This window comes from Vigna radiata, chromosome 7 (genome assembly GCF_000741045.1).
Source record: "Vigna radiata var. radiata cultivar VC1973A chromosome 7, Vradiata_ver6, whole genome shotgun sequence".
NCBI classification, from domain to species: Eukaryota; Viridiplantae; Streptophyta; class Magnoliopsida; order Fabales; family Fabaceae; genus Vigna; species Vigna radiata.
In genome coordinates, this window is record NC_028357.1 from 31,753,000 (window position 1) to 31,779,687 (window position 26,688).

Here is a 26,688-nt window from a genome sequence, read left to right on the forward strand (position 1 = left end):
GAGAGAGAGAGAGAGAGAGAGAGAGAGAGAGAGAGAGAGAGAGAGAGGTTAAATCAGACTTCAAAAGTCTCTTATAAAGTAAGGCACCTATATTTCTGGTAGTGGTGTTCTTTTGTTTTTGGTAATTGTACTTTTGTGGATTGCTTTCCCGTAATTTTAAAAGTATTAATTTTAGACTCTGTTGTTAATTAATTTATGTTAAAAGAATTGTCACCGATAATATATCATGCTGATGTTACAATAATGTCATATTAAAGTAAAAGTAACATTAACAGAGAGACTTAACAAATACAAGAACTAAAATGTAGAAAATCACATATGTGTAAGGACAACAATAAAAAAAAAAAAGATATTTCATAAGTAACAAAGAATATCAATATGCTATTTTTTGTGTTTTTTCTTTTATTTGCTTTTCCGTATTAATATAGTAGACAAAAACTCAAACACATATCATATGAATTGTTTGTGTTATTAATCATACTGAAATTTTATCTTGGTGATATTAAATCTCAATGTATCTTATTGGGATGAAACTCCAAATTTGATTGCACAACACATATAATATATGAAAAATGATTCTTTGACAAACCTAAATTTTTTACATTCATTTGACACTATTCTTATTTACTTTTTTTTCTCTCTTCTTTCTTGAAAAACTACAAAACTTTCCACTTTTTAGACCATTTTATCCTTGTATTATGTGTCAAATGAATGTAAAAGTATGTCATGATATTATTACTCATAATATATACGGTATAAGTAGTAATATAATTTTTTTCTTAATATATTAATGTTTGAGTATTACTTTATTTTTTATATATATTTTTTTCATGATGTAATATATAAAATAGGATGAAATTTAAAATCAAATTAGTACTAACTTAATGTGAATGTTTTTCATCTATATTATTTTGTCTCTAAGTGTATAGTTTAATTATTTTATTTAAAATCCCATAGTTTAATCACATAAATTTAGTGTGTTTATTATTTTAATTCATTGAAGTAAAACTCAAATTTGAAGATATTTGATTAGTTAAATTATAAGTTTATATAGAAATACAAAATATTGTATAATTAAAATTTATTTAATTTAGTCTTGATTTATAGGAATAAAATATTATGAGGGCAAAATATTTCTCAGATTTTAGTGGTAGTTCAATCTAAAAGGATATATAATACATGTATCATTTTAAATGAATTCAACTATGACATATGGTCACGTACATGGCAAAAAGAAAAAATTGTCCAACAACATTGATAGAAAGGTAAAGCCTCCAACTAAAAAAACGAGGAATATGAAAAATAGTATGTTGAAAACCAAATACTGAAAAGATGGTTGTTGATATCCAATGCTCTTTTTAGAAATGTTTTGTCAAAATCATTTTATGATGATAGAAGTGATTACTTATAGGTAATCAAAGGACATTCACTTCAAACAAAATAATATAAATTTAACTAAATATTATGGAGAGCTGGAATTAATTTTTAATTCCACGAAAATTCAATCTTAAATATTTGCTCTCATTTATGTAGTTTTTCTTTGGATGACATAACTAGATATAATTCCACATTTGGTAGACATTTTTGTTAGTCATTTGATGATGAGTATTTCTTTTCTTATTTTATAAGGAACATACAAATTTCTTGTTTAGTCATCATCTAAGTCTTAAATAGTTTGTTCAATTCATTAATACAAAGATTTGTTTAATACTAACAATAAGAGTTAAATATACTATTTTATCCATAAAGCTTGCACTATTTGGTTTGATTTAGTTAGTTCAAAGCATATATTCTAACAACTAGATCATGACATACTCCATGACAAACATTAAGCATAAATCATATGAATAGAAAACATAAACATCTAAAAAATAAATTGCATAAAAAAACATAAGAAATTAATGTTTCATTAATACTATCACACAGAAATCAACTACTCATGAAGCAGAATCTTATAATACAAATCCAACAGCATCTAGACATAGTATTTACAATAATAACATCTCTCTCTAACCTTACAATATTGTATTCCTACTCTACTATTACTTAGCTACTTTTTCATTCAATGTAGAAGAACGAAAGACATTGAAATATTACTTGACAAAGGAATTCGAAACGAAATATCTTGAGCCTTTGAGGTACTTTCTTGGAATTGAGGCCTCAAGGTCAAAATCACGTACTTTTCCTCTAAGTGAAAGTATTACGATAAATTTATTGAATGAAACTGGTTTGACAATATGCAAGCTAACAAATTCTCCAATTGAAGAGAAACTTAAGTTGTGTATTAAAGAGATCAAATTTTAACTAACAAGAGGAGATACTAAAAACTTTAAAGAGATTGATGTATCTATTAAACTAAATATAACTTATGCTCTAATTGTGGTTAGTAAGTTTATGTACAATTCAAGTAAAAAACACATAAATATTATTATACAAAGATATACTATATTCATAGAAAAATCTAGAAATAAGAATCTTGTTCAAGTTTAACTTCATAGAAAAATGTAATGATTTGTACTTATACCTAGAAAACCAAGCTTTGAATATTATAAATTTTATAGGATAGGAAGTAACATTATATCTTGAAGTAAAAAAAAAACATTGAAGTCCCATATGATATAAATTAACGATTTAGATGGATTATTATATACAAAATATTTATTGACATTTTTCTATTAATAATATATATATATATATATATATATATATATATATATATATTATTACTTTATTTTAAATATTAAATACATTAATTCACTTATAACCTGATATGGAGCCGTTTGAATAATTTATGTGAGTGGAGTTAATTTTGACTTAAAATTGATAAAGCTTTAAATTTTCTAACTCAATCTCCTTTGAATTCATATTGAATTGAGCTGGCTCTAAAATCCGAAACTCTTCTATAGCTCTAATAGTTTGTTATATGCAACTCAACATTTTAGAGATATCTCGGATATAGTTCATAAAGTTTAAAGTTATAGTGTTCAAACCATTACAATTTAGACGTGAAAGAAAATAAAAAGGAAAAAAAGGCATAGACAAGGGCGAAAAATATATTTATTTAAATTTTATTTATTTATCGTCCTTACAAATATCTTTTGTTTTCTAATCTCCACGCATATGTTAATTTTATTTTTAGTTATGTTACCTTTACAAAATATGTTTAAAGATTTGTAATTTAAATTTAAATAAATTAGTCTTTAAGACGTTTTATAATTATGTTTCGAAATTTAAAATACTATTTAGATAAAGGGAAAACTATTATGTAATTATATATAAATTTAAGAAGTTAAGATTGAAATATTATTAGTATTTAATTTTTTTATTTTTGTTGTAAAAAAAAAAATATTATTAAGAGGTGCAAGAAATACTAAAAGACCATAAAACAACTGTTCATATAGTTAGTACAACATGCCAAATTTTATTTATTAGATATAATTTGAATACCTCTGTATAATAAACACTTTAAATATATATATATATATATATATATATATATATCATTTTATAAAATTTAAATCATTTGCAATATAGAATATAGTTATATCGGATATCCCGGACGGACAGGACAGACGGTTTCCAAACAATAGAAGACCGAACGGTCGTGACAGACGAAACGGGTCGTGATCGATAGGTTACCAAATGTGATTAAGGTAAAAGGGAATTAAGAGTTATTGGACTGTGATTGGACCCTGATTAAGGTTTCCTTAATCCAAGATTCATAACCAACAATATAAATAGAGGTCAAAGGTGAGAGGTAAACGGATCCATTAATTGCACATTTAATACAATTCACATTTTACCAAACCGATGTTATATTAACTTTTGCATCGGAGAACCTTTGGCAGTTACCCTTCCGGACGGACTCAGCTTAAAAGGGATGGAGAAAAGGACGATTGGCTTTAGGAGAACATGACTGAAGGAAGTGAACATGCAGAAGACCAACCAGTTGTATAGAGAAATTGTGTAAGGATTAAGTGACTCGACCTCATACCGGAACAATAGTAAATCAATTTTCAATCATGTAACATAAAAAGAAAATATTTTATACTTAGTGTAGGTTGTCTTCAAATAAGAAATATATAAAAAAAAAAAAAAACATTTCCTATCTTAAACTCTTATTTTATGATATTGGTCTTCTTATTTTATAGTATGTGTGATGATACATGAATATTTAGTTTTTTCATTTTACACTTACTTATTTTTAAGGATGTCAAAATGGATTACAACCCGCATACCAATCTGGTCCACCACTATGGTTCAAGACAGGTTAGGTTTAAAAAAAACGAAAATTTTTATATGGGTCAATTTTTAACGGGTTTCACCAACCCACCTAGTTTAATTTAGTTATTTTCTATTTTGTGTTTTAATATTATTAGTTAACTTTTTTTATTGTATTATAATTTATAATAAAGAAAAGTATGTTTGCTTTTGGATTATGTTAATTTTTTATTTTGAAGTGTCTTTGAAGTTTAACATCATTTTAGAGAGAAATTATTTAAAATTGAATTATAAAAAAATACAATTTTTTTGAATTAAAAAAAACTTGTAATTAAGTTAGTTAGTAAGTCAAATCATTTAACCTACCAACCCGTAGTGGATCAGATCGAGTTTGAATTTTTTTTTACTTGCTAATAAATGAATCAGATTAAATTAACTCACTAAGTGACTAATCGATAGTGGATTGGACTGAATTGGATCAGGTAACTATTTTGAGAACATTACTTATTTTATAAGTTATCAATAATTTTTTTTTTCAAAAAAATATAGCATATGAACCTCATACTCCATAATTTAAAACTGGTATCAAAAGTTGTTGTTTAAAGGGGAAATTGGAGTAATGTGTAAAAAATTCCTTTTCTGTGTTGCAGCATACATAAAAGTTGATGCTCAGAATTCTTGAAGTAATCACAAGAGATAACTGACACCCTATGTCAATGTCTGATTGATAATCTACAATTGACCTACAACATCTCCTATGCAGCTCCAACAAAAATTTCCTTCACAGTCCGACAACTTTCCAAATTCAACACATATTGTCTCAGCCTTCACTTTCATCAGATTCCTACATCCCTATAACCAAGAGAGATGCATAACACCAGATTGAAGTTCCATAATAATAAAAAAAATTATAGTTCAAAATTTTTGAACATATATAGAATTAATTAACAAAATATTACTGTTGAAGCTCATTCATATGATATATAAATTACAAAAAGTAGCAATATTTTGTGATTGCAAATCTTGACTTGTAGTTGAATATTAATCCTAAGAATAAGTTTTTGAAGCATATAAAAGTGATTTGAAGAAATTAGAGTCTTGAAAGAAAAAAGAAAGTGTTAGATTTGCTTGCAAATTACTGAAGTGGAGCGGCAAAACCCTGTCCATAATAAATTATTAATTTGTTATAGACTTAAAGAAGTTAGAGAATAGAATAGGGTTCATCCAGTTTGAGTTAGACGCTTTACCTGTGAGATGACACCACTTCAAACTCTCTTTTCAAACTTACTTTCAGCTTTTCCACTGTTATAACTTCAAAACCTCTACATTTCACCCATCAATTTTCCCCTAAAACAGCTCCAACTTCGAGTACCAGAACCACGGAACTTCATGCAAATACATTCATCCTTCCATCTTTTCAATATCACACTAAATAAACTATTTCTCTTAAATATTATTCAAATTCAATTTCATATTGATAGAAAATTTTTCATTAATTGAATATAAAAATAAATATGAATAATATTTGAGTTTTTAAATTGGATATGTGAATAAAAATGGACAAATATATATAGAAAGGAAAATAACACGTCTTTATTTAGTGTCTGAACTAACATTTTTAAGGAAATAATTTGTAAAAGGTTAAAAAAAAGGAAAAAGAAAAGAAAGCCGCTTTTCGTTAAAAAAGAAAAAGAAAGAAAGACCTAAAACTTCTTTCGTTCTAATTTTCCACACTTAACTCTTTCTCCCCACTTTTGAACCATCTGTTGAGTAAAGGAAATATAAGAGTCATACAATTTTTACTTTGCTTCCAAATTTTTTATTTCAAATTTCAAAATTAAAATAACTTGTAAATTTAAAAAGTAAAGACTTGTCCATTAAAAGGGCTTTTAAATGAAAAGTTCAAATAGATGGGACAAGAGCCTCATGATTTGACAAGAATAGGGTAAAAATTATTACGTAGAACAGAGAAGGGATTCCACTAACACATCCAATTGATTGCATTGAAGTGGTGATATGAAGAAACTACGTTCATCTGTAAAAAATCTCTTATTGAGACTGCATTATTCATAATCATTACCCATACAGTTATTTGAGCGATTGCATTATCCATTATTAACAATTGCAATTCAGACACAACTGCTTCGATTTGATGCTAGACAGATTCACGTCCACAGTGGACGTTGAGCTCTAGGAATGGTTGATTAAAATTCATCTAGACAATTAGAACAAAATGTGATAGATGACTTCCCATTTAATTTGATTAATATTATGTTTATAATTTTGAGAGTAGCAACTGTCCACCTATCTCTACCGATGAAGGACGCTCAAACTGCCTGGTGTAAACGAAGCAAAGAAACTAATTTATTCTCCTGAAATGCAAATGTATCAACTTTAGACAATCAAATTCACTCAGGAAAATAAATATTACATTGTTGACAAGTAAAGATGGCTACCAACAGGAACTCAGCACCTACGGAAACAGGCCGTACAAACTGTAAAAAGTTTGATAATTTTGTTAAAATGAAAAATGCAATGTCAATAAACTTCAAATTCCCGATGGCTGAGGCCTGGAATGTTGAGATCTCAAATAAACATCTAAAAGTGTTCACTTGGGACCTCCAAATTTGCTCATCATTTTCGCAATTACAGGAGCCACCTTAGGATTTGCTTGATGCTTGGCCAAATTAGCAGGGTTCTTCATAACTGCACCAAGCCAAATAAAAAAAATAAAAAAAAAATAAAAAAAAGAGAGGAGAAATTAGAGTTAATAACCAGCAAATCAAATGTTTTCTGCACATCCATCTCTAAAACATGAACGCAATAAGTAAAAATGGGTACAATTTAACATAGTTTGCCTAACAGGGTCATCATCCAACTTCTCATCGAACTTGACATTTCCTGAGCTGGTTATACTAATATGGATATGAAAAATACTGACTGACAGGGAAGTTTCTTGTGAATTCAAATGTAAAGGATAGAAAAAGTTAATTGTTTTCACATTTATATAACCTGTACCCAGCCCCAGCCCCACAACCCATAGCCAAGTCAAGCAATTTCATTTAGTCTTAGTGCCCGAACAAGATAGGAAATACCTAATGCGTGAATAAGAAGGGGAGAGCAGGGAACTGTATATTTCTCAGTCCTATCCACTACAAACAATCGGCAAATCCCATCCAAATCATATGAAAAAGTAATTATTGAGAACTTAAATGCAAAAAACTAAACATGCAAAGATAAGCACATGACATTAAAAAATGTAAATGAACTATAACAGAAAAAGGATGGAACCAAACAATAGAACTGAGAATTACCGTCTTGAAGAGCAGCCATGACCTCTGGATCACTAAATGCCGTCATCAGATCAGGATCCTGAGAAATGCGTCAAGGAACATTCAACATCAAGACAAGAATAAGCAGGTAGTTGAATGTTGATTAGGTTGAGAACATTTTTCGTAGAGCACCTTAAAGGTGCACAATATCCAAAGTCCAGATTTACTTACATTCAAGATCTTGCTAAAATCAACATTTCCTGGCACCCCTCCAGGCATGCCGCCTGCACCTGGGAAGCCTCCAGGCATGCCTCCTGCACCTGGGAAGCCTCCAGGCATGCCCCCTGCACCTGGGAAACCTCCTGGCATGCCCCCAGCACCTGGGAAGCCTCCTGGCATGCCCCCAGGAAACCCACCAGGCATGCCTCCAGGATTTCTACTGGAAGATGATTGCTCTTGCTTTTTAGCTTTCTCATATGCAGCCTAGAAAAATACACAGCAAATTATTAACAATTAAATTATATGGATATTCCAATTTGTTGCATGTCCTGTGTTTTTGGCATAAATCAAAATTGGGAACCTGAGCTTCAGCACGACGGCGTTGCCTCTCTCGCTCCTTTCTTTTCTCCTCTCTTTCTTTATGCAGCCTTTCATATTTACGACGGTGTTCCTCAATTTTGTGAGCATTTGGCTCCACCTGGGAATATCAATGTTTTTTATGAGATAAAATAAATTTCAAGGATACGAACAATATATCATAAAGGTATAATTACAAGAAACTTATGACTTTTACATGGATATTATCCCGCAGTATAAATAAACAACAGATTGCACTGGCTGTATACTAGAGGCGTAACTACTGTATTGTTATCAATGGAAGATCAATGATATGAAGTGTCAAGACAGCTAACCTTTTTAAGTACAGCGTTTATTTCCTCATCGTAGTCCAACTTTGAAGCCACATGAAGATCCTTTGCAGCTTCTTCCCATTGACCAAGCATTGCTCGTGCAATGCCACGTGACTTGTATCCTTTAGCAGAATCGGGATTAATCTGGGAAAAACAATACAAAATAAAAATCCTTGCGTACAGGTGAGATACACACTAGTATTACCAGTACTGCGAGGGAAATATAAGAATATGGTCCATAGAAGAACAGGGATATGTTATTGAAATCCATAAAATCCAGTTGTCATATCATATGCAAAAGAGGAAGCAGGATAAAGAAAAAATAGCCAGGAGTGCATACAGGACAATTTTAGAAGGATCATACTTAATTTGTAACATACAAGAAAATTTTAGTTTTCAGAGCTCCCCAAACAAGTTCAGGCCTTGATAAAAAAAAATGCTTAGATCCTCTATATTCAAAAAATCATGTATTTTATATGGGAAAAAGGTCACCCCAAAAGAGTAAGTCAATTAAGCAAGTAGGTGTATACCAATAATTTGATTGAAAAGAATCAAGATCTTAAACCGTTATGTATCTTAGAGGGATATATTCTAGCTCACATTTGAGACAAGTTTAATTTAGAGCATTGTTCCTCCAGAAAATAATGCAACAAAAAAATTAAACATTTACAGTTATTCACAGGTCTATTAATACAAGCAAGAATGTAAGCTTGTCAGCCTAAGCTACAGAGGGGGAGAATATAACCTCCAAAGCAGCATTTGCATCACGGATTGCAGCATTGGGTTTCTTCATTTTGATGTAAACAGTAGCTGTAAATAATTTATAAACTATTAAGAATGAATCCTTATCTTAATGATAAAAATAAACAACTAGGGAATGTTTAACTAGACAATTATATCAAGTTATACCTCTAGTTGCATACATTATGGCAGAGGTAGGATTGAGTAAAATTGCTTCCGTTAAGCTCTGAGCTGCCTCCTCCAGCTTACCTGCGTTACATAGTCAAATAATTTCTGATTACCGTTACCACCATTACCGTTTAAAACAATACCACCAGAGAGAATAGCCTAAACACTTCATATATGTTTAAAATTGGGGTACTTCCCAGTAAGATTAGTGGGGGAATTTGTAACTTCAGCTGTTCAAAAGATGTAGCATATTTTGTTAATAAAATCTTTTTATCCATTCAAAAATCAAGAACAGAGGCGAGTTACTAAATTGTTTTCCTATTATCATCGTTGTTTTGCATTTGTTTCTCATACATCAATTCCTAAATGTCAGAGTCAGGTTTGATAAAGGGAATATGGTAAAATGTGCTTGAAGAATGGAGTGTAGAATCATCCATTGACACAACGACCACATGTTATGTTATCTAGGGTGCCACATTATAAGGTAGGGAAGGCGCTTCCCCACACCACACAGAATTTGAAATGCTGCTCTTTGATGAGAAGACTAATATCAGAATGTGACAGTGCACAATACATGATCATTGTGTAGTGATCTGTTTACCTAAGTACTTTGAGAAGAGTTAGTAATTATTAGCCGGTAAGAGGTCACAGAAACTTAAAATGACAATGTAGTGCATGAAACTCCATGTCATAGCATTGGTTTAAAAAAAATTAGGAATAACTAAAGAAACGATGCATCTAGCTTCATAGGTGGATCCAGACACAATACAAATGATGTCAGTTACATCTTACGAACCACACAATTATACAATCTTCATTGTACCATATAACTAAGCTTTCATCCATGAACCCGACAGGGTTCCTTCCTGCTTACCTAACTAATAGGTTCAGTGGGATGGTTTATACCAGGACAAATAAATATAGGAGGGAGTTATAACCTCCTGTTGTGTATAACTGACTATTATATATAGTCTTGTGAGAGCCTGTTGTTAGTGGTTTTTTTAGGAGTTTTGGAGGAAAAGGGTTTTGGTAGAGAGTTAAGGTCCTCTCGAATTATGTGTTGGAGGAACATTGTTGCAATCCTGTCACATTGACAGAACAGTTTGGTTCTTAATAAAAGTCATTCAAGAACCTGTCTTGAATGTTTCTGTAAATTTTGCTTTGCCTATCAAAAGGTATTCAGAGCTTCCTTCTTGGACCTGTGGTAGTTGTGTTGAACGCGTATGGTTAAGACCATAATGGAATCCAAATTAGAAAGTCTTGAACTAGGGATGAAATTACAAAAAAAATAATAAAATATAATATAGACCAAATTAAATATAAATTTAAATTTAAATAAATTTAACCTAATAAAAATATAAATTATTTTTTTATAATTAAATTTAATTTTAATTTTAATTTCTTGTGGGTAATGGATATCATAGTATGATATCCACACCTCCACACCTGACCCATTTATTGACCTATTTATAAACCAGTATTAAAATATCCATTATCTATTATCTACATATAAGAAATACCATGGATACCAACTATGCATTGTGTATTTTATCCGTAGATATGGGTATTTTTGTTTATCATCCCTATCTGGAACACATGACTCAAGAAGATAGATGTGATAGACTAAAAACGGAACGTCTTCAAAGAATCAAGAATTTGATTAGTGGATTATCAAGAGTGGAGGAAAATATCACCTTAACACCTAGGTCTAACAATGTTGATTTTTCGACCCAAAAGATTGTTGAAAAAGATCAAGACAGCAAAGTAAATGCCAGTTCAAGGTGGCACAAATTAGATATATCAATCTTTATAAGGGAAGATGCTTTTGGCTGGACTAATAGATTGGACAGATATCTTCGTTTGCAAGAAGTCTCCGAGGTTGAAAGAATGCAAGCAATGATGGTGGCCTTGGAGGGAAAAGCTTTAAATTGGTTTCAATGGTGGGAATCTTGCAACCAATATCCCACTTAGGAATCTTTCAAGATAGCAGTGGTGCAACGTTTTCAGCCAAATATGTTGAGAAATCCTTTTCAAGTTTTGCTGGCGTTGAAACAAACAAGAAATGTAGAATATTATGTAGCAATATTCAAGGTTGTTAAAAGGAATGAATCAAGAGTATCTTAATCAGATATTCTTGAATGGGTTAAAGGATGAGATCAAGGCTGAAGTCAAGCTGTATAAACCTTCAAATTTGGCTTACCTGATGATGACAGCCCAAATGGTTGAAGATAAAATTAAAGTTTTATCCAAAGGAAAGGGTTCTATCGACAATAAGGCTGTGACAATATCTAAATCTAATTGGATGACTAGAACTTTTGGGCGAGAGGGAAATTCTCAAGTGGCTGCTACGGAAAAAGGAAATGAAGTAGGAGGCATAAACAATTTGGTTGGGAGAAACCAGGGTTCACAATGAAATAGAGGATCATCCTTTAGATGCTTGACTGATGAAGAAATGCAGGACAAAATTAAGAAAGGATTGTGTTTCAGATGTGATGAGAAGTTTGGTCCAGCCCATGTCTGCCACAATAAACAATTCCACATGTTGTTAGTTACTGAAGAAGAGGGAGTAGATACGGATGACTTATTGGGAGGTATGTAGGAATTGCCGAAGGGCAATGCAAGTGAGCAAATTTTACAACTGTCCATGTTTACTTTGGCTGGATTGACTACCAAGAAATCATGAAAGTTTGAGGACACAGGGGAAGAGAAGGTGATTGCTATGCTGGATTGTGGAGCTTCTCAGATGAGGCCATTCAAGGCTTATATGGACATGATCCCCCTCTAGTTTTGAAAGGCACAAAAACGTAAATCAGATGCAAGAAGAACAAGATGTGATTTTAAAAGCATTAAAAGATAACTTGTGCAAAGCACAAGACCAGAATAGGCTTCAAGCCAACAAGCACAGGAAGGATGTGGTTTATAATGAAGGAGATTGGGTTTTTCTAAAGATCCGACCATATAGATTCAAATCCTTAGCAAGGAAACCTAATGAAAAATTAAGTCCTCGCTATTATGGTCCTTATTAGGTGGTGGAACGCATTGGCCAAGTCACTAACAAGTTGCTCTTACCAGAACACGGTGGCATTCATCCAATCTTTCTTGTTTCATTGCTCAAGTCAGCACTTAAAGATGTTTCCTCTCAACCCTTACCCCAATGCTATCTGAAGAATATATGTTGGAAGTCATTCCAGAACAGTTGCAAGATACATGCATTAATTCTACATTTGCATTAGAAGTGTTGTTCAAATGGCAAAAACTTCCGAAGATTGAGAACAGTTGGGAGTCTTCTGCTTCTATCCTAGAGTTTCCAAATTTTCACCTTGAGGACAAGATGAAACTTCTTGGGCGGGGTACTGATAGGTTCAGTGGGATGGTTTATACTAGAAGAAATAAATAAAGGAGACAGTTATAACCTCCTGTTGTGTATAACATACTGTTATATATAGTCTGGGAGAGGCTGTTGTTAGCGGTTTTTTCGAGAGTTTTGGAGGAAAAGGGTTTTGGGGGAGAGTTAAGGTCCTCTCGAAAGAGCTTTGTGTTGGAAGAACATTGTTGTAATCCTGTTACATTTACAGAACAGTTTGGTTCTTAATAAAAGTCATTCAAGAACCTGTCTTGAATGTTTCTATAAATGCCGGTTGACCTATCACTAACCATCAACAGGAATTCAGAACCCAAGCCATTAAAAAGTTGCTATATACCATATGGTATAGAATTGTTTTTCGTCCCTTCAAAGAATCATTGACAAATACATACGACCAGTTGCCTTCCTTATTGCGTTTGTAATTTCATTTCTTGCGTATTGCTTGTGTACACTACCCAACAATCACTATGTAAAAACAAATTACTTTTTGTCCCTTCAAAGAATATTTGATACTGATACGTACGACCAGTTGTCTTCTTTACCACGTTTGTAATTCCATTTCTTGGGCATTGTTATACCCAACAATTCCAATGTAAAAACAAATAAATTAATCACATAAATGCATCAGCATTATACACTGTACAATGAAGGATACCTTCAGAAATAGCTTCCATGGCTTTAACTTTTGCCACCTGCGATGCGTCGCGACTCTCTTCAGTGACCTCAACAGAGGGGTCTCCCATCTGAAAAGTGACACACATTTTCCTTAACAAAAATCCCAAATGCAACCAAAATCAACTAAATTAACTATGTTTATTCTAAAAGTTAAACAAAATAAAACCTTCTGCGGCGGATCATCATCAGGCTCGCATGTTTCACCCTCGAGCTCAACATCGGATTCAATTATTTCATCTTCCTCTACTTCTTCCACCTTCTCTTGCTCCTCCGCAACATCCTCTATGTCGTCATCGCTCTCCACGTCCCTCTACCGTACGCAACACAAAGCATCACATATTACGTAAGGATTATTCACACACAACGCGCGAAAATTAAAAAAGTAGCGGCAAGTAACGCTAGGGTACCGATTTAGAGTATGCAGATTCGGGAAGCTTGGCGCCGAGACTGGGAGGAATAATCAAAAAGAACACAAAGTTAGTAACTTAATAGAAGAGTGGTTTGGAAGACGCTAATACGAATGATGATCGAATTGAACTTATTCACCTTTCGAGGTAGTCGCGGAAGAAAGAAAGTGAAGGATCGGCGAGGAGGGAAGGGTTGGACTTGCACTGTTCGATGAAATGCTTCAATTGATTGAGTTTGGATGCGTCCATTTTCTTTCTCTGTGTGAGCGCGGCGGAGTGCTTTCTTCGGCTTTTATTGTAACCGAGGCGACTGAGTTACTTACATGACGGGTCTAGACTTTTCTTGACGGATTGGGCTTCTAGTAGCTTCCATTCGATAGGTGTTACCTCTAATTACTGGGGCTATTATAGTTCTTAACGCTTTACACACTCCCACCCAGAATTGGATTTGGGAATATTCAATTCGATGGATTTAGAGAATATATATAATATCTATTTCGTACTAATAGTTCAAAATTACTTTCAATTTAAACTTAATGAGTATAATAAACACTACTTTTTCATTAGTTGTTTACCTTTATTATAATTTTATTATTATTTTTGTAAATCATGTAATAAATCTAAATTAAAATTGTACAATTGTTACAGTGGTAAATTAAACTAGAGTATTAAATATTCATGGTTTATACTCAATTAGAAATGTTTATACTGATTCATGATTAATAAACTTAAAGAGAAATGTTATAATGGGAAGACATAATTTAAATCATATTTTCATGAAAATGTATCGATTTCGTAAATATTTACTGATTTGAGGATGAATTATCAGGTAATTTTACAAATAAAGATATGTGTGTGTATGATGATTTAGTTCGCGTTGAATTTATTTTTAAAAAATGATTATAGATATATTCTAATTTAATTAACGAAAATTAGAAGTTTAATCTTACAATCTAACTTAATTTTATGGAATACATTTTTAAGATAGTAATAGATCAATTTTTATTAGTTCTATGTAAAGCATAGTTTTGTCAATATAAAGGTAAAGTTGGATAAGGATGTCCATAAATAAAGTAGCTTTTGAGTACTTACGACAAATACATTTAATATTAAGGTAGAATGAACACTAAAATAATATTTAAAATTTTAGTGTTGAACATTCATCTATCAGTTCACAATTTATAAAGAGTCTGTAATTGTTTTAAATAAAAAATACATAACATAAAAAGTCATTAAACTCTTTATTTTAAATATTAACTTAAAAATAAACCTGAGTTTTGGGTATAATTCAAATATTGTCTAAAGTTTCGACATTAGACTATATATCATTTAGGAAAATAAAATTTTAACACCATTTTTTGCCACTATTTTGACACTGCACACGTGTCAAAATGTGGTTGGACGATTTCAAATTAAAAAACAAATTTTGGTTTTTTTCTTCCAAACATATCCCTGTCTCAATTTTTTTAATTTGAAATCGTCCAATCACATTTTAACACGTGTGCAGTATCAAAATAGTGTAAAAAAATGGTGTTAAAATATCATTTTTCTATCATTTAAGTATTAAACTAAATAATACATCATCTACATATATCTATACGATACATCATCTCAAGTGTAAATTCACTATATTTAGAATAAATACAAAACTAATCATTATTCAAAGACTAGCGGTTAAAAAAAAAAAAGAGAAAACAAAACTTACATCCTTTTAACCAAATTCTTTTAAGTTTTAGGACCTTTACATATTTAACAATTTTTTTATAATAAATTATATATCATTATTTTATTAGTTCGTTTAAATTTATTTTAAAAAATATTTAAAAGGAAGAAAATCACAATTCATCACGTATGTATTATAAAAAAATTATAAAAAAAGTTGTTAAAAAAATATCTTCCTTAACTTTAACTCAAATAAATACACAAAAACTAAAAATATCCTTACTAAAAAGATTTATAAGACCAAAATGTCTAAAAAAAGCTTTATGGTCTAGATTTAGTCCATATTTTTTTTAAACATGAAAGAATATTTTTTTTTTTAATATACTATTGGATTTTCATTTCAAATTCACTATGGTCAATATTTTGTTTACACTTATGAAATCTTTCTTTGTTTTCTTTAATATTTTTTAATTTTTTTAAATATTCACAAAAAAGTAAAATAATTTGTCACGTGTCAAACTGATATTGTGTCACGTGGCAATGATAGTGCAGCGTAACAGTGATAGAGTCATGTGTCACTACAATAATCTCAATTTTGTCCTCACATTTTTATTTTGTTTGAATTCAGTACTAATGTTTTTTAAAATTAAACAATTTCGTTCTTTCCCAAATTAAAACAAAATTTAATTTGTACATAAATGTTATACAAATATTTTTATTAAAAATGATATTTTTCTTAAATATTTTTATCAATATTAAGTTTATTTATATTTTCTCTTTACTTTAGTTGAATATCTTCTTTTATTCGATTTTTTGAATTTTTTATTTTACAATAGTCAATGTTAATCATAATATAAATTTCAATGAACTTAGTTAATGAGTTATAAATATCTATCTATAGATAAAAAATACATAAATAAAAAATATCATTTCATGTAAGGAGTATGTTGATTATATAAAAAGTAAGAGGCAACAATATTTTTTGTTTTGTAACACCCGAATTTTTTGGATGCCACATGTTTACAAAAAAAACACGAATATTTAAAATTTTTCTTATAGCACGAACGTATTTTTCAAAAACCTCAACAATTAAACATCATCATTAATTCAAAACATAATAGTTTCAAAAGTCTTGTCCAATTACATTATTAGAAAGATAATAAAAATAACGATGGAAATAAAATATCTTCAATTACATTATCTTAAAATTAAAACACAATAACTTTAAATGAAAATCTCAAGTCTTTCTCCCCTCATCTCTCGAGTCTATCATGCCTCCAAAACATTTGCACATCAGGTCATGTATAACACAGTATATGATCATCATCGATAATTTCATTCACAAGCACACAAACAAACATGTATGCGGTAAAGCTACCGATAAAACAATAATAAAACAAAATACATACATGTTAATTATATCAACCATAATCACACACCTTATACATAAAAGTAATCTCAAACGACTTCCTAAACCTCTAACATAAACACATCAATTATTTTAGATTATTCGGTCTTTTATCTTCAATCTTCGATCCTCAAACATCACACACCTAGCCGCAATCTATCAATTCATAAACACCTATGTTAACTATACCATATGATATCATCACTATCAACATAACATTCCCCTGAAGCTTCATCATCAGTATGATCGTTAACATGTGTACCTCCATTATGATTAACCCAATCATGAACACCACCATGAGCACTCACAATACCATAAACACCTTAGTGGAAAGAATCAGTCTCACTCGTGTACCCTACTTCACCCGCCTGTTGTCACTTCTACAGACCATTTGTAGCCTCCCTACAGATCTACTCAAGTAGTCTTGTAATCTAGTTAAGGAACATGTATTCCCTGCCACATAAGGATAAGGAAAACACCATCACCCCCACACAAGGAAGGTTCAATATCCGAACAACCCTTCCTTTACGCTCAAGGCAAAAGGAAGCACCTATCCGCAAATAAATTCGAAATTTACTAAGTACAACAACTATATGTATCCCTCGCTCTTATGCTCATCAACCATACACTCAGGTACACTCCAGCGCTCACTGATGCTCAAATCTCAACCACAAGCCAAAGTTGACCCTAAACATAACCACTTATCTCCTTCTATAATAATCACCATGTTCTACAACTCCTCAAGCTTGGTCAACGTCTATTCTTCCTCAAATTCACTATTTATAACAAAAATGCACTAGGGTAATCAATTATCATAAGTGATAATCGATTATTTCCGAGAATTTCACAATTAAACCAACATAATATGACAATTGATTATCATTTAAGGTAATCATTATTCCAGTGGTTCTAACATGAAAAATTTTCAGATTCTTCACATATGAAAGGATAATTGAGTATTCCCAAGACAAAAATCAAATCCAATGGGAAAATAATCGATCATAACAATGATAATCAATTATTTTTGAATCAAACCACATCTTGGATAGAATTCAAGTGTTCAAAACACATACACATCAATCCTAGATCACGAGGAAACGTATCTAAAACATCATGCATGCATTCAAATCTTATATACCTTTATGAACAAACCTTAATACATACATTACATCACTTGAATCATCCAAAATCAACCATTATGCATATTGTAATCCAAACAAACCTAACATACTGCATATGATTATCATACCACTTTTTACAACATATATTTGTGTGGTAAAACCCCCAAACAACATACATATGTCCTCCCTTAACATCAATATATTATCATGGGATAACCCAACAATAACATGATATATTATCAATATATATACATACTTTTATAGGAAAAACCCATCACAAACATGATATAAACCCTATCCTCATGCATACACAAACTCTTGCTCAACAATAACAACACAAAATCATAATCACAATCACCTAAACGTGTGTCAAAACAAGGATTTACATGCAAGAAAATCAAGAACACATAGCGTACAACAAACAAAGGTAAGTTTTCCCATACCTCGACCAATACTAGGGCTTTATCTACATTCCAAAAACACCACAAATCTCCATTTGCACTAAAGTTTGCTGCAACTCTTTCTCTTTTCTCCCAAAAATGTCTTTCTTCTCTCTCTTTCTCTTTGTTTCTATCTTTGATGTAAGGTTTCTAGGGTTTTTAAACAAATGCCCCCTTTTCCTATATCTTAGTATTTATAAATCACCGAAACCATATCTCTAATAGCCCTTCACTTGTAATAATATATTTATAAATCCAAATCTATCTACATCTCCTTTTTTTCTCTATCCCACACTCAACCCTTATCTTTTTATTTTATTTAATTTAATTTGCATGATTTTACTTCTTACATCACTTTATTTAATTTCTACACCAATTAATAAAGGTAAAAGATCATTTTCCCCTAAGTAAAATATAAATAAAAAAAAAGGTTTCCTTTAACTCTCTTTCTCCCTATAATCGAACCCACACCCATTCAATCATAAACTATTATTCTATCAATAAGTCAACACATCACATTGATAATATCGCACACACACACAAATCACTAAATTAACAACATACCAATCACGTGTTGCACTTAATTAATAATAACATCAAATAATTAACATAACAATTATAATACTAAGAAATACCTAAACATCAAACACCAATTACCAAACAATAATACCCAATCTTAAGATCATTTTATTTTTTAATTACTATATTTTTCTCGAATCTAACCGTTTATCATGGAGAAGGACATTATTGCCAATATAATAACCTACATATGAAATGCTGACATGAATAAGAAAGGATTGGTTCAATTACCTTTTATTAAATTTTATAGAAAAAATTGTAAAAATACTTTTACAAAAGGGTTCTGTTGGGGAAAACAACACATATGTTTTAATTTTAATTCTAAGGTATAAACACGTGATATGACAGTGACACGTGACATTATTACAACCATGTTATACTATCATTGTCACATGATACAATGTCGGTTTTATACATGACAAATTTTTATTGTTATTTTTTTAAAAATAAAAATAATTAAAAAAATATTTAAAAAAAACCACAAATGGTCCATCCTATTTAAGGGCGTTATTACTTAATTAACATAAATTACTCGATTGATTCAATTTTCAAAAAATAAGAGAAATTTTTTTTTGAGAAACTGCAACTTCTAACAAAAAAACGGGGATCGTTGAAAGTAAAAGTTAACTAACGTATAAATGGCAATATTAATGTTTCTCCCTTTTTGAACAACTTTCAGTGCGCATTAAAAACATTCATCACATTACCATGCATGTGTAAGTGCTTTAGCAAGACAAGGCAATACATTTACAGAACATAGCAGAAACGTATAGAATAGATGTAGAGAAAAGCGTATATATAATTCAGAAATTGTAGAAGAACAACTTAAACATGAATAATTTTTCTACTCATATTACTGAATTCCAAGACTCGTTCAAGTTATAGGAGAGTTTAATATTCATATATTAATATTAAAAAGGATCTTTTCATAATTGAATTGAGTTGTGGATTGTTTAGTTTATATATTAGTAATAATTATTCTAGTAACCTACACAGACATATTAACCAAGAGTCACAATTAAGAAATTATTCTCTGTCTGTCTTCTAGGTTTCTTCTAGGTTTGGAAAGTTGCTTCTAAAGAATCATTTCACCAATAAAATTATATGCACAAAATAATGTAAAATTATAAATGTATCTGACTAACACTCACTAACCCTAACTATGAATAAATTTATATAAGTCGTATTGAATACAGAGTGAACCTATTTTATAACACATGAAATGAAATTCATCTAATAGTTAACGATGGGTTTCGGAAAAAAAAAATGTTGAAAGATTATTCACAAAAAAAGTAATTTTACATAATTTATTTTTTTATTACCATTTTAATTTTGTAGTATATGTCAAATGAATAAATGTAATTATATGTTACTTTATCATTCATAAAAAAAAGTAAGCAAGACCAATAATAAAGAACTGAGTTTTTAACAATGTAAAAAAATGTTGAAAGATTATTCAAAAAAAAAAAAAACACTCACACAGCTCTTTACAATAGCGTTGAGCTATGCAGTTCATGCCCGTTTACGCATAACAAAAGGTTGCACTTTCAGAATTCCTTGAACAAAACTAAGAGTCAACGACAGAAATAAATAATGAACGGCCAAGCTCATTATATTATATGGGTAACACTACTAACTAAACAATATGCCTCCTTTGTTTTGTACAAGATCTATTACCTATTATACGTGTGTTCAAAGCACACTCAACTAAAGAACCTTTGTTTATTCNAAACACACTGTAAGGAGTCCTATCTTAGTCATCTTTGTGTAAGATAGACAACATTAGCTAGCATCGAGCAGAATTACAATGGGACCACCTACAACAGGGATATCTTATAGTAAACTTATATTTAAGAATTGTGTTTTTATATTTAAGAGATTTTATATTTATGGTCATCATAAATTCATAATACAGTTTTTATAATAATTAAAAATAGATTAAATCATTTTTGAGGTTTTTATTTTTTTATTTTTTGTTTTTGTTTTAAATTGATCTTTCACTTAATTTTATTCTTATTTGATTTCTATGGGTGAAAAGTTGATGTAATTGAATTTTGTCTTAAATTTGTTGAATTAAGTTAAAAGTACAATGATGTTCCACATTGATACGTCGACAGTGACTTTTTTAAACACTGGCAAAATAGAGTGGAATTTCTTATTTTTGAAAAAAAAAAGATAGGGAAATTTTCATTGAAACTGTTCATTCTTCTTCTTTGTACATAACTTTGTAAAACTTAGACTTTTTAAATTTTTCTTTTATGCTTCTGAAAGATACATGTTCACGGGTACGCTGAATCTTTTGTCTTTCATATATATCGTGAGTTTCAGACATAACCAAACAATTAGGAAATTTCAATTTCTATGTAAAATAAAATTCAAAATCCTCCATTGATATCTAAATTTTAGTGGTGTGTCTAAGCAGAAGAATTTAAATTGGATAACTGTTAAAAGACATGTTTGGCTACTTGTAGAGATAATACGAAAGAAACTTACCTTTAATGTTCATAGCTACTTATAGGAATTTCCTTTCGGTGCTTGAATTTGTAAGATTACTGAAATCAGAATAACTATTATAGACTCCAATTACCTAAGATATTGTGTATATTATCCTCTCCGCTCGTGTGTAAAAGAATCAGTTCTCCTCAACTTCAACATTTCCCAATTACGTCACCTCAAGATCACCTGGATCTAGATCTACTGAAGAGATCTTTTATTCTGCATAATAATGCTTCATATAAACACTTTCTGTTACTGCATAAATTATGTCTACTTTGTAGGCACTTTTATTTTTTAGCCGTTATTTATTCTGTTACATGAGTGTTATTTAATAGCCTCTTTAATTTAATAAACGTACTCAGTTGGCAAAAGTAGCATTATATGATAAACATAATTTTCAGAATAATTTGTCTGTTAACATCCATTTTTAGAATTTGATTGATGGAGAATGATAACAATGCAATAAAATTGAAATCTCAAACGAAAAAAAAAAAGATATATTCAAAATAAAATATAATATTTTATTTAAAGAAGAATGTGAACTTGGAATATTTTGATCAACAAGTTGAAATAAAATTTAGATAAACACAAACGTGACATAGAAAAAAAAAAACATTACATCATATTAATATGAACCAATAATAAATTCAAAATTAAAACAAAGAAGTTATATAAAATTGAACTCCTTAAAAAATTATAACAATATAATTTGAACTAAAATTACAAAAAACGTTATATAAATTAACAATGTGATATTATTAATGAGAAAAAAAAATTAAAACTATCACACATGAATAAATAGAGATAAATTTTTGTTTCAATATATATATATATATATATATATATATATATATATATATATATATATATATATATATATATAAATTATCCTCGTAAAGAATGAAGCGCAAATAATTGAACCCAGCCTTATGATTTCAAAATTTATGAATTATTTTATGACTCAACCCATATATAAACATTGTTATGTGTAGCATAACACTAAGTTTTCCATTTAATATTAAAAAACTTTTTAGTGTTATTTGAGAAGGATCATTCTCCAAAAGTCTAATTACTTTCAATCTTATCTTCAAAATCTTTTTCAACAAACTTGTTTTATACTTTGTCAAAATTCTTACAGGAAATATTTCCTTTCTCAATCTCATCAAACAAATAGATTGCTCTGATTAGTCATTTTTTTCCATTTGAAAATGTCTATTTCATAACTTTTGTCATGAAAACTCTTTTTTGTTTCTTTTGGCACTTTCAACAGTCTTGATTTATTATCCTCAAAATTGTATGACATGATGTAGAGTCTAAAATAAGAGTTGTTTCTTGTTAAATAATGAAAACGAACTTATAGTGAATAACTTCTATGTGATGCATAAATATATCAAATCTTAAATTTCTACCACCAGTGAAAAATCTTTCTTTTGCTTTCCACACTCCCTCTTTACACACTTTGGAGTTAAAATCTGAACACCACTCATCTAAATTATCAATAAGGTGATACATCATAATATTACAATCAAAATCACATACAAAATCAATCTTATGATAATAAAAACTATTATTTTGAAAGTGCTCATGAGTTAGAATAGGTAAGTAAGATTATGTTGTTGGGTTGATAATAAAAATGTTTACTTCATTCTCACTTGCCATAGAACAGATAACCAAGTCATTACTTGAACATAAAATCTTGATGCTCTTAGAAAAATATGTTAGAACATTTTTAAACACTCCTCATGATGATTCTTCTCCAAACAAGGGATAAAATTCAATTGGAAGATTGCACCATCCACTTGCATAAATGGACATTCCTCGCTGAATGAAAAAACCAGTGTCCTCACTTAAGAATGCATGTTAAGCTTCCTTGAATGCAAAATAAATTTATTTTAGAAACTTTAAAAGTATAAACATAAATTTATATATGACTTTTGCATGTAATCTAGAGAATATCTCAAAGAAGTTATCACAAAACAAATTCATTATGAAAAAAATTATCCGATCACACAAAAAAATTCTCCCAATGTATGAAAGAAGAATGGAGAAAACAAAAGAAAAATGCAAATATCCCTCTTGAAAATTTGATTTGTATAACAATTTTGTTTATTTTAAATATTCCTAATCTTTTATCTTCAACCTATTTAAATTTCAATAATATATATATATATATATATATATATATATATATATATATATATTTAAAGTTATAATATCTCTAATATTTTATGTGAAATCGTAGTATATTTTCTTCTAGTTATGCATTTGTATATAAAAAATTGTGTATATTTTTCCAGTATCATTTGTTGCTAAATAGATAAATAATAACAATAAATAAATGAAAACAATGTTATAAAAACATCAATAATAAAATAAAAATAATGATACTAAATAAACATGAAGTTACCATACCTTACTAATATAATAATAATAATAATAATAATAATAATAATAATAATAAAGAATACAAATATATGAATAATAAGAGTTAAAATATTATAAAATATCACTTGAAATAAATTTAATTAAGTCATAAGATTTAATCTTCAAATATTTTCCTATTTATAATAATAATTCTTATTTATAGTTAAAGTTCAATCTCCATTAAAATAAAATGTATTTGTCAATTTTTCCTCAAATAGTTTTACACACACTAATCAAAGATTTTGTTCTTGTTACAATACGTTTTAAATATATGAAATCACTCTTAGAAAATTTAATTGAATTGAAATACTTCAGAAGTTTAAAAGATAAAAAAAAATATCCAATATATTAATTTTAAAAAATTTAAAATCATGTTAATTTGATATTAGTAGTGTTTCCTATTCTAATGGAAATAATATTAAATAATATTTTTATCATATTTGTAATTATTTTCATGACAAAAATAAAACTCAATAATCAACCCGAATGTAAAACTTTTGAGCTGTGAAATAAATGTCGAAAATAAATTAAAAAAAAAAAATTAATCGAAGAATCCATATTTTTTAAGTAAATCGTGAACACATGATAACTTTTGTTAAGATAAATATATATATTCAAAGTAATTTTGTTTATTATAATCATTACTTCTATTTATCAAGGAAACCTTTCAAAATAAAAAATAATTATATATATATATATATATATATATATATATAAACAATGTTATTTATTATATTATAAATATATTATTTATATTGTTGATAGCATGTAATATAATCTATTAATAAAGTATTTTAAGACTATTTAAGATCTATTTTTAGAATTTGATTGATGGACCACAATTGAAATCTTAAACGCAAAATAAAAGATGTATTCAAAACAAAAGATAATATTTTATTTAAAGAAGAATGTGAACTTTGAAAATTGTTGTGAACAATTTTTACGAATTGAATTTGAAATAAAATTCAAATAAAATATATTTATTAATTATCATAAATCCAAAAAACACTACATCATATCAATATGAACTAAGAATAGAAATTAAAACAATAAAAGTTTTACAATATAGAACTTCTTAGAAGAATTATAACAATATAATTTGAATTACAATAACAAAAAAAGTTATACAAATTAACAAAGTAAAATTATTAATGAGAAAAAAATTAAAATAATTATAATTAGAAATACTAATTATATATAACAGAATATCTGTAATAGTTAATTAGCATACTAATAAGCTGAACATAAAAAACTATAATTAATTACACATAACATTTGTAATATTTAAAATATTTAAATATTATATAAACACCGTCAAAATAGTTACTATATTTAAGATTATATAAATACAAGATTCATGATCTATATAAATCCGATAAAAAAGAATAGCCAAGTTTAAAAATATATTCAGAATTAAAAATAAAGGAAAAAGTCAAACACGCATTCCTTTAATTTAGGCTATGATTAACAATCAAATTCAGAAAACAGGGTCCATTCATCTTACCTAAACAAATTTTAGTGTTAGAGAAATATCGCGTTTGTTTATAGTGTGTGTTCCGTGTATGGTGCAAAAATGGTTATGTAATTTTGTATTATTATTATTTTTTTGTTTTTATATTCTTTTAATTATATATAATTAAAAATTTTCTCTCCATATATATATATATATATATATGGAGTTTGTTAACGTGCGTATGTATATTTTTTAATTAATACATTTTAACGATGTTTACCGAGTTATACTAGACAAATATATCCTCATATATTATGAATTCTAAATTTTAAAGTGAGAGGTATTTGAATAATTTTCATTCTCAAAACTTAAAAAAAAAAAAAAACAAGAAACCCAAAGCCTTATGTACGTTCCTCGTTCCTCTCAATCTTTTCTCTTCCATCTTTCTCACTCCAACCTTTACTCTGTCATCTCATCTTTACTATAACTCCAATCGAAAAATCAGAAACACGTTAAACAATTTCTTGCAAAAAAAATGATTTTATAATGAGTTTTCATTTTATAATTTTTGTCTTAATTTTATAATGAATTTTCATTTTATATTTTTTGTCTTATCTAATTTTATCTAATTTTCACAAGCATAATAACATAGGAAGGAATTGATCATTGGCCTGGAAAAAAATAAGAAACACTCCCTATTAAACAAATTCTTAGAAAAATGATTTTATAATGAGTTTTCCTTTTATATTTTTTGTCTTATCTAATTTTCACAAGCATAATGACATTAAAGGAATTGGTAATTGGCTTGGAAAAAAATTAGAAACACTCATTGTTAAACCATTTAAAAAAATGATTTTATAATGAGTTTTCATTTTATAATTTTTGTCTTATCTAATTTTCACAAACATAATAACATAAGAAGGAATTGGTAATTGACTTGAGGTTTTTTAAGATACGATGTTACAAAGGTAAATTGTTTAACGACGAGTATTTCTAATTTTTTTTCAGTTAGATCTACCATGAGATGATAAAGAAGAGTAAGAGATATAAAAGAGAAATGATTGGGAGGAATAAGGAAGGTGAGTAAAGGTTTGGGGGAAGAGTGAGAGATATAAAAGAGAAATGATTCAGAGGAACAAGGAAGGTGAATAAGGGTTTGGGTGTTTTTTCTTTTTTAAAGTTTTGAGAATGAAAGTTATTCAGATACTCTTATTTTAAAACTTAAAATTCATAATATATGAGAGTATATTTGTCTACTATAACCCGATACACATTATTAAAATGTACCAACTTAAAAAATCAATATATATATATATATATATATATATATATATATATATATATATATA

General features: G+C 28.8%; 1 protein-coding gene across 1 annotated transcript; it reads right to left on the minus strand.

Annotated features, from left to right (window-relative positions):
- Positions 1-6,563: 6,563 nt before the first annotated feature.
- Positions 6,564-14,164, minus strand: LOC106768854 (FAM10 family protein At4g22670). Its single transcript, XM_014654215.2, has 11 exons — positions 13,896-14,164; positions 13,757-13,796; positions 13,516-13,659; positions 13,330-13,417; positions 9,311-9,391; positions 9,147-9,211; positions 8,405-8,545; positions 8,074-8,190; positions 7,725-7,976; positions 7,536-7,593; positions 6,564-6,927 (listed from the first exon to the last, which is right to left on the minus strand). The coding sequence occupies exons 1-11, from the start codon at positions 14,003-14,005 to the stop codon at positions 6,830-6,832; spliced, it is 1,194 nt and encodes a 397-aa protein (XP_014509701.1). The 5' UTR covers positions 14,006-14,164; the 3' UTR covers positions 6,564-6,829.
- Between the last annotated feature and the right edge of the window lie 12,524 nt (positions 14,165-26,688).

Coding starts and splice junctions, on each gene's coding strand:
- LOC106768854 (XM_014654215.2), bottom strand. CDS start 14,005: ATGGACGCATCCAAACTCAATCAATTGAAGCATTTCATCGAACAGTGC. Junction 9,392..13,329: donor CATGGAAGCTATTTCTGAAG/GTATCCTTCATT, acceptor TATGTAACGCAG/GTAAGCTGGAGGAGGCAGCT. Junction 8,546..9,146: donor ATGCAAATGCTGCTTTGGAG/GTTATATTCTCC, acceptor TGTTTTTCCCAG/ATTAATCCCGATTCTGCTAA.